Raw genomic sequence first — 9,782 nt, forward strand, 5'->3', positions numbered from 1 at the left:
TTTAGAAGGTGTAATTTATTAATTAACTATTTTTCTTCTTTATTTTCAGGTTTACTCACGGATCACCAAAGTACAGTCTCGCCCCAAATGACGGTACAATGGCAGAGCAGCTCGCTGGACTTCTTCGCTGTTGGGTAAGTAGCTGGTGTTTAATTCATCTTTAACTGCACTAATTTTCTTTTCATTTTTACTTACAGGTTTCCTACGCAGCACAGTTTCAATAAATTTAATAATCTAACTACTGCACTACTTTTTTTCCTCTACAAATCCGCAAAAACTCTCCTCCAAAACTCGTTCCACGTCCGTTCTTCGCTGGGTGAAAATGGTGAACGAACCGCGCGCGTGTTTACGCTGGAGGCCACACACACACTTTTTCCGTCCTCTTTGCGCGCGTTGACAGCTGTGACGGTATCGGCTGATTACACCGCCGGCGTTGCACCGTCGGCCAGTGTGCCCATCCCAGCGGTGGCAACACCCCAGCCCGTAAGATCCGTCGGGCCTTCCGGCTCGTCGGACTTACCATCTTTGATCTCCAACACCGCTAAATTCACCACTGCTCTCTTGTTGACCTTCCCGTCGGCTGTCCTTACGTTAGCTTGCCGCACACGTCCGTCCGCCCCTCTGAACACCTCCACCACTCGACCTCGTACCCAGCTCTTCCGGTTCTTGCCGTCGACCACGAACACCAGGTCACCCGCTTCGAGGGGCTTGCGATCCTCGAACCACTTTGGACGCCGGTTCAGCGAGGGCAGGTACTCCTTCGACCACCGCTCCCACATCTTGCCCGCCAGCTGCTGGCTTCGCTTGTACACGTCTCGTAGTGCTGCAGCGGTGTCCACCGTCTCGTCCAGCTTGAGGTCCGCGCTCGTTACCGTCCCGCGCAGGAAATGGTTTGGCGTGATGGCTTCTTCTTCAGCGGACTCTTGAGGGACGTACGTCAACGGCCGAGTGTTGATCATGTCTTCGGCCTCCGCCAAAGATGTGGAGAGAATTTCGTCGGTCAGCTTTCGTCCGTCGTCGAGTGCGCGCAACGCCTCCTTCACCGATCGCACCATCCGTTCCCAGGCCCCGCCCATGTGGGGCGTCCCAGGTGGGATAAAGGACCATGCAGTGGTCGCCGACGTCATCTGCTCCGCGCACTCCTTGTTGATCGCCTTCGTCATCGCCGCGTCCGCTCCCCGAAAGCACGTAGCATTGTCGGAGAACACTTTCTCGGGAACGCCTCGCTTGCACGCGAACCTCCGGAGGGCCATCAGGCACGATTGCGTGGTGAGGCTATGGACCACTTCAAGATGCACCGCCCTGACCGCTAAGCACGTGAAGACGGCGATCCAGCGCTTTTCTCTGCGGCGGCCCACCGTGACTTCGACTGGTCCTAGGTAATCGACGCCCACCGCGCTGAACGGTCGCATGGTTGCTGCAGTGCGTTCGACCGGAAGCGGCGCCATTGTTGGGACGAACGGCACACAACGGTTCACCTTGCACCACACACACTCCTTGACCACCTCCAGGATCGCGGCCCGTGCGTTCGGAATCCAGAACTTCTGACGCAGCTCGTTGAACACGGTCTCCCGATTCGCGTGACCGTACTTCTCGTGGTAGTGCTGGATGATCTTCTTGGTGACGGCGTGTTTTCGACCCAGAATGATCGGGAATCGCTTGTCGAACGGGATCGATGCGTTCTTCTCCAGCCTCCCACGAACGCGCAGAACCCCATCCTCGTCGAGCACCGGCAGCAGCTTATAGAGCGGACTCGACCGCTCGATCTTCTCCAGCAACTCACCCTGTTTCAGCTGTAGGTTCTTTGTCAGCACGCTCATCTCATCAGGGAAGCTCTCGAACTGCGCTTGCTTCCACAGAATCCTCTCGGCCTTTTGCAGCTCGTCTTGTTGCAGCGGTTGGACATCCGTCTCGTGCTGCGCTTTGACCAGCTTGGCTAGGCGACTCGTGGCCTTTGCAGTCAGTACTGGACGGCCGTCCTTTTTGCGACGACAATTTTCGATGAAGCGTACCGCCGTTGCAGTCACCCTCACCAGCTTTGTCCACGTCGAGACCGCTTCTACGTTGACTGTCCCGTGGAACAGTACCACGCCTCGTGCTTCTTCGTTCGTCTCCTCGATCTGCTCAGGCGGTGAGTCGAGGTCATCCTGCTCGAACAGTATCGCCGGACCGTTCCGCCATTCCGAATCGTTCTGCAGTGGCGGTCCAGGTCCCCACTTCGTGAGAACGTCCGCGATGTTCTTCTTGGAAGGCACCCATCTCCAATCGTCCAGTCTCGTCAGCTCCAGAATCTCCCCGACCCGAAAGGCGACGAACTGCTTGTACTTGTAGGGATCTGCGCGCAGCCACGCAAGGACGGTCCTCGAGTCGGTCCAGAAAACGGTACGGTCGATCTGCAGCGTGTGAGTTCCGAGGATCTGCTGGCTCATGCGCGCTCCCATGCACGCCGCCATCAACTCCAGTCGTGGAATTGATTGTCGTTTCAGCGGTGCCACCTTCGATCGCGCCATGACGAGACTGCAGTGAACTTGGCCGTCAATGACCGCGCGTAGGTACGCCGCACAACCGTAGGCCAGCTCGCTCGCGTCGCTGAAGATGTGCAGCTCGAGACTCTCGACCGACGTGGACATCGCATCGCCGAAGTAGCTCCGGGGAAACCGAAGCGCTTCGACTTCCGGCAGCAGTGCCGTCCACCGCTTCCACAGAATCCAGGCTTCGTCGTCGATGGCTTGGTCCCATCTGCAGCCGGTCCGCCACAAATGTTGGATGATGATCTTCCCGTGGATTGTGAACGGCGACAGCAGGCCGAGCGGATCGAAAAATCCCATTACGCAGCTCAGTACAATCCGTTTGGTTGGCCTTTTCCCCTCTTTCAGGTACTTCATCAGTTCTTCGCGGTGCATCACGGCGAAGGCGAATTCGTCCATCTCCGGGTCCCACCGCACGCCGAGTACGCGCTCGCTGGGTGTTTGCTTGTCCTGGTTCAGCAACACCGGACTCATCGGTTTCTCTTCGCCCAGAGCAGTCAGCACTTCCGGCGAGTTGGACACCCAGTTGCGGATCTCGAAACCACCTTGTTTGTGGACGTGGCTCACCTGCTTCGCCCGCTTGACAGCTTCCTCGACGGTGTCGACGCTGTCGAAATAGTCATCGACGTAGTGCCGATTGATGATCGCAGCCACGGCGTCCGGGTACTGACCGGCATGCTCTTCCGCATTGCGGTTCTTGACGTACTGCGCCGACGCCGGCGAACTCTTCGACCCGAATGTAGCGACGTCCATCACGTACACTTTCGGCTCTTCGTTGATGTTGTCCCGGAATAGGAAGCGTTGAGCTTGCTTGTCCCCGGAGATAATCTTCAGCTGGTGGTACATCTCGCGGATGTCCCCGCCGAAAGCAACCCGTCGTTCGCGGAACCCACAGATCACCGACACCAGTGGCACGAGCAGATCTGGTCCCTTCACCAGCATCGAGTTGAGAGAGACTCCACCAATCGTCGCCGCCGCATCCCAAACCAGCCGAACTTTCCCCGGCTTCTTCGGGTTCACCACCACGTTGAGCGGCAAGTAGAACGCTTTGTTGTTATCCGTTTCGTTCAGTTCCTCCGCGGTGGCTTCGTGCGCGTATCCCTTGGCCTGGTAGTCCAGAATCTGCTTCTTGACGTTGTCGTACAGTTCCGGCGAACGCTCAAGTTTCTTCTCCAGCTGCTTCATCCGCTTCACGGCCATCGGGTAGCTGTTCGGGAACTTGACGTCGTCGGTCTTCCACAGCAGTCCGGTCTCGAAGCGGTCACCCACGCGACGTGTAGTTTCTTCCATGATCTTCCTCGCGCGCTGATCCTCGACCGACTCCCGCTGCACAGTCACCACCGCTTCTTCCAGCGAATAGTGGCTTTTGAGTAGATCGTGCAGCTCCTCGTTCGTCACTTCTTGGTGGCATCCGAGGAAACAGCTCGCGCCCGCCGTCTCTGCATCCCGCGGTCCGTAGACCGTCCAGCCGAGCTTGCACCGGACTGCCACCGGATCGACAATCGTGCCGACCTTCGTTTCCAGCGGTGCGAACGAATGAATGTTATTCAAACCGATTAGCATTCCTGGCCGACCGTCGTATGAATCCATCGGAAGCCCGCGCAAATGATCGTAGTGTGACGAAACCTCAGCAGCATTTAGTGTTTGGCGTGGCAACATCAGCTTGTCCACCGTGCGGACAGATTGCAGCAGCAGCTTCTCGCCATTAGTCCCGTTGATCGCCGACGCCCAAATATTTGTCCGCCTCGAATGTTGTTCCACTCGCGTGATGTTGGCCGTCCACTTGATGGTGAGCTTCTCCTTCGTCCCCAACAGCCCCAAACGGTCGGCTAGACCACTTTCGATCAGGGTGAGGGACGAACCTTCGTCGAGGAAAGCGAGCACGATCATTGATCTCTCACCACAGTAGACTTTTATCGGGAGCATCCGGAACAGCACGGGACTCGTGGACGTAATGTGTGCATTCATGCCGACTGCCCTCGTCTCCGGATGAAGCAGAGCATTGTGCGGCTCGCGACACTCTCCGACGTTGCAGCGAAGTTTGAGCTTGCATTGGCCGCCGTGGTCATTCAGGCAGCGTTGGCAAAGCTTCCACTTCGTCGCCATCTTCACTCGATCTTCGTAGGGCAGCTTCTTGAAGTCCTCGCAGTTCCACAACCGATGGTCCGTGCGCTGGCACGCCTTGCACGGCCTTTGCTGTTTCTGCTCTCGCCGCTCTGTAGATTCCTCTGCAACGCTATGGTTAAACAGTGCGGCTTTCTCTTTGTTTCGGCTTCGGCCGCTCGATCCCGACGCTGCTCTGACGTCCGGTTTGTAGTCTAGGTTGACCGTCGCCTCGCACGCGTCCTCGACGATCTTCGAGAGAAAGTTGGTGAGCGTACGCAGATTCACCTCGCGCTTCTTGCGCTTGTAGTGCACCCAACTTCTCTTCTCCCCGTCCGGAAGCTTGTCGACGAGTTCCTGGATCAAGATCGGATTGACCAGATGTGCCGTTAGTTCTGCGGCCTCGATGTGCTCGCATAATTGTTCCACAGCGTTGCCGAACGGGATGAACGATCCCAGCTTGTCCGCTCTCGGCGGTTCCAGCTTGCGCACTCGTTGCAGATGGCTTTGCAGCAACACTTCTGGGCGACCATAGATCTGGCGAAGCTTGGCGATCACACGCGGAACCGACTTGGGCAGAATGAGCTGGCCACGCACCTCCTCGAGCGCTCTGCCTTTTAGGCAGTCTTGTAGGCGCACGAGATTCTCCACGTCCGTGTACCCGCAGGCTTCGTTCGACGCTTGGTAGGCCGCGAAGAACAATGGCCACTCTTCTGGCTTGCCGTGGAAGTCTGGCAGCTTCCTTGTCAGCCCTTGTCGTGCAGCTCGCTGGGCCTTCGTTGGACCCAACCCGTGCTGCCCCAGCCCGTCTGGCTTGGACACATCAACTTTGGTCGACTTCGCCGCTTTTCCGCTCTTTTCGTCACCGTTTGCGTCGGTCGAGACGCTGGACGCCGACGAACTATCCGACGAGGACTCCGGTTTCTTAGACGACTTCGTAGAACCCGGATTGCTTCCAGGAGTTCCCGGATTGGCCCCTGGTTTCGCCGAATTGTCCTCAGGATCTTCGCGGCCGTCGTGTTTAGCGACGTTTCCTTCAGTCAGCGGTTTGACTTCGGGGTTTCTTAGCGGAGTGCTACTGTTTTTCAGCAGCTTGTCGATGGAGGCGCTCTTGTCCCGGAACGTAGTTTCCAGCTGTTGAATCCGCTTCAGGTGCTCCTCCTTCTTCACCATCTCCGCCGCTAGATCGGCCTCGCGCCGCTTGAAATCCCTCTCGCGAAGTTTCTCGGCCCTTGTGGCCTCCTTCTCGCGGAGCTCTTCGTCGATCTTCATCTGACGCTCCTCAAGATAAGCAGCCAGTTCAAACTCCTTCTCCTTCAGGACTCGCGTCATCTCCTGTTCCGCTACCGCACGCTTCCGAGTTTCTTCCAAAGCGTTCAGCTTCTCTTGCAACTCGGGGGGTACTGGGAGCGGTACCTCAACGGACTTCTTAGTCTTTTTCTTCTTTTGGCAGTCCTTGTCCGGACAATACCACTTCTTCCCCGACTTCTTGTCAGCCGGATTGAGGTTGACGCACCGAGCGTGGAACCACAGTTTGCAGCTATCGCAGCCAACCATCAGCTCATCCTCGGTCGACACCGTGTTGCAGGTTGAGCAGGGAGTCTCGGTGAAGTCCGGATTTTCGTCAGCCATCGTGGGAGAGGAATACCGAACCCGCAATTAATTTTGTAGTTTGTTCGGGTGGTCGGTAAGTAAAACCCCAACTTTTTGTTAAGCAGCGTTTCAAGCAGCTACAAAACTGCAAGTAAGTATTTATTTTAGTTTTTAAGTTTACATTTTTGGTCCCTTTAACTTACTTAATTGGTCTCCTTTCCTACGTTAACTTTTCCTCTTTCCTTCACAACTCCTCCACTTCCTCTTCCTTTCCCTCCTTCTTGCACTCTTCCTGTTTTTAGAAGGTGTAATTTATTAATTAACTATTTTTCTTCTTTATTTTCAGGTTTACTCACGGATCACCAAAGTACAGTCTCGCCCCAAATGACGGTACAATGGCAGAGCAGCTCGCTGGACTTCTTCGCTGTTGGGTAAGTAGCTGGTGTTTAATTCATCTTTAACTGCACTAATTTTCTTTTCATTTTTACTTACAGGTTTCCTACGCAGCACAGTTTCAATAAATTTAATAATCTAACTACTGCACTACTTTTTTTCCTCTACAAATCCGCAAAAACTCTCCTCCAAAACTCGTTCCACGTCCGTTCTTCGCTGGGTGAAAATGGTGAACGAACCGCGCGCGTGTTTACGCTGGAGGCCACACACACACTTTTCCGTCCTCTTTGCGCGCGTTGACAGCTGTGACGGTATCGGCTAATTACACCGCCGGCGTTGCACCGTCGGCCAGTGTGCCCATCCCAGCGGTGGCAACAGGTCACATACATGTAAATTGGCAAAAATGTCAAGGGTTGGTATGAGCACAAACTAAATATTTTTTTAAATTTGTTTTCAGAGCATTAAAAAATACATTTTCATCTATTAACAAAATAAATATGAAGACATTTGGATGTACCATTGCCGAGATATAGCTATTTTAAGTTAGCAGTTTCAAAAAACGGGTGCCACGATATCTCAACACTGCCTTGACCAAATCGGCTCAAAATTTTGGTGAAGACTCACTAAACGGGTCCCGTGTGCATGACGAAGGCCGAATGTTTATTTTAAAAAAAAGATATTTTTTTTTTTCTGTTTTTCATATAAAAAATCAACAGTTTTTGATTTTTGTAATTTTTTGAAACCTAAATTTCAAAATCGGGCTTCGTCATGCACACAGGATATGTCTTGAGAGTCCTCACTCCAAATTTCAGCCAATTTGGTCCATCCCATCTCGAGATATCGTGGCACCCGCAAATCAACTCGGTGTTTTGAGAAAATCGCTCACAAAGTTTGGCGGTTCGCTTTGCGCATGGCAATACATTAAACTTAAATCGTCTTCGACTCACTTAAATCAAGAAATATCTTTATGAAACTTTCAGGAGTGATTTAAAAATCTTGCAGGCCAAATATATAAGGTGATAAGTTGAATTTGATTTTGTCCAGAAATGTTTTTAAAATTTCTATAATTTACCTTTTTAATACACACAGTAAAAAATAATGTAAATTCGGAAGCTGTAATTTTGGAAGGTTGAATATTACCACTTTTATGATGTAATTTTACCTCAATTTAGACTGAAAAAGTGACATTACACCAGAAATGTGGTAAAATTACACAATTCCAGAAGTAAAATTACACCTTTTTTCTGACAAAAAAGATGTACCCCCCTTCCCAGGTGTAATATTACCATGATTTTTTTTCTGTGCAACATCATTCACATGGTAACTAAGTGAAAAATAAATATTTAACTATTCAATGACGAAAAATTCTTAGAATTCTTTTCTTCAATTTAAATCGTTTTCAATACGTGCTTTTCAAGACTTTAATCTAATTAGTGGTTCAGTGCTCATCGATGGGTGCCAGCAAATATTTTACCTCATAGCTTGTCAAATTTACTTGACGGGTGCAAAAACAACGACGACCAACCGATTTTGTTGGCTGGTGTTTTGTAATGATTTACGTTCTCGATTCTGGCCGAACCTTATCGGCATCAATTTCGTCTAATCCCAATAAGCAATAAATTTATCCGTAAAGCATAAATTCTGTCGTTTTGCCTCACTCCGGAGTGTTGTGTTGTCCTGTCCTGTCCCAGCACACGGGTGAGGTTTTACGAAAATTTCCCACAAAGCTTTCTCGGGGGGGCCTTAATAGGGATGATATTTCATTGTGCGTATCGGTCACAAGGAGAATCATGTACCACCAAGCCCAGATATAAACCCCCCACCCGGATTCTGCTCAGCCTCAGATGTGGAGGGAGGGTTGGGCCGGAAGGATAAAAGAGCATAAAATTGCCGTAAATCCTTCGAATATCTGGGTGCTGGGTTCTTCCATCGTGGGTTCTGTCAATTGAGGGGCATAACTTTGGGAGGAATTGCGCTATCAAAAACAATCACGTTGAATCAATTCGGAAACGAGCTTACAGTCGTTTACCAACCCACCTCGGAAAGCAATCTCCAACTCTGATTGATAGCTATCATTTTGTTTAATTTAAATTAATTTTGGTGCCAATCTGGCTTGAGTTTGAACGAGTTAAAGAAAAAATATCAACAATCCTTTGAGCAGATGAGTCGTCATTAATACACCCAACTGGCAGTCGCATGATTGTGATGCATGGCGGCATGAAAGTATATCAGAATCTGCATGAAAACTGTCCTCATGCATTTTTTGCGATATAGGGGTATGACATTTTTGCCCGTTACCGACAATTATCGACATTACCGACGGCTTTTTGGTTGTATTTCATAAAAAAAACCCTTAACTGAACGAGGATTGAACCACTAACTTCTTGGTTATTGATCCGACACGCTACCACCGCGCCATGGACGCTTGATGAAAAGTAAGTGAAAGAGCACCAACATATGCTTCTCTTTGGAGTGTTGCTCGGAGACGGGCTAGCGTTATATGTGTTGGTGAGAACTGCAGATCGCTGAAATGTTTACACGCGGGCAAAAATGATCTAGGGGCTTGCTGCAAAAAATGTTATAAAATATGACATTTTCTGCAACAAATCCACTGTTGCAGATTTTGAGATATATTTTTCCTTTGGGTGTAAAGTTGCAAAAAATCTGTTTGCTATAAACTTTTCTATTGTGAAGTAGAGCTGTTAATTTTAAGATTACAGTATTTCCATTATTTAGGTCAATCTCTTAACTCAAGAAGGTGTTGTCCAGATCCCTTCTCGATTTTAGTGATCACAAATCTGGGGTCTATTAAAACATTAAACTTAAATAAAAAAGAGCGTCACAAAGTTGTAAATCCTTCCCCCTCCTGAAATGTGTAACGTAAAATTGAAACGAATCTCAAAGCCGAGTGTTCAAATATTGGTGAAAAATTACTGTCAAAATATTGTTTTTCAATTGTAAGTTACATGTTAAATAAACGATAGAAAATATACTAAAGTAAATTTTGAAACTAGTTCGAGATTTTTTTTTCAATTGCTGTTATCATTAAATTTCTAGATCATAAGGCAAAACAAGTTTTTTCTACAAAGATTTAATAGGAGTCTGGGTTTGTTTTTTGTTTTTCATCTGAGCCAGAAAAGCTCAACTTTTCAGCATTTGTATTGA

The 9,782-nt window shown here is 50.1% G+C and overlaps 1 protein-coding gene across 1 annotated transcript; it reads right to left on the reverse strand.

Moving 5' to 3' along the window:
* Positions 1–262: 262 nt before the first annotated feature.
* LOC120420857 (uncharacterized) lies at positions 263–6,609 on the reverse strand. The gene is made up of 2 exons (XM_039583975.2): positions 6,428–6,609; positions 263–6,369 (listed from the first exon to the last, which is right to left on the reverse strand). Exon 2 carries the CDS (start codon positions 6,261–6,263, stop codon positions 420–422), a length of 5,844 nt encoding a protein of 1,947 aa, XP_039439909.1. The 5' UTR covers positions 6,264–6,369; positions 6,428–6,609; the 3' UTR covers positions 263–419.
* Between the last annotated feature and the right edge of the window lie 3,173 nt (positions 6,610–9,782).

Source organism: Culex pipiens, chromosome 2 (genome assembly GCF_016801865.2).
Source record: "Culex pipiens pallens isolate TS chromosome 2, TS_CPP_V2, whole genome shotgun sequence".
NCBI classification, from domain to species: domain Eukaryota; kingdom Metazoa; phylum Arthropoda; class Insecta; order Diptera; family Culicidae; genus Culex; species Culex pipiens.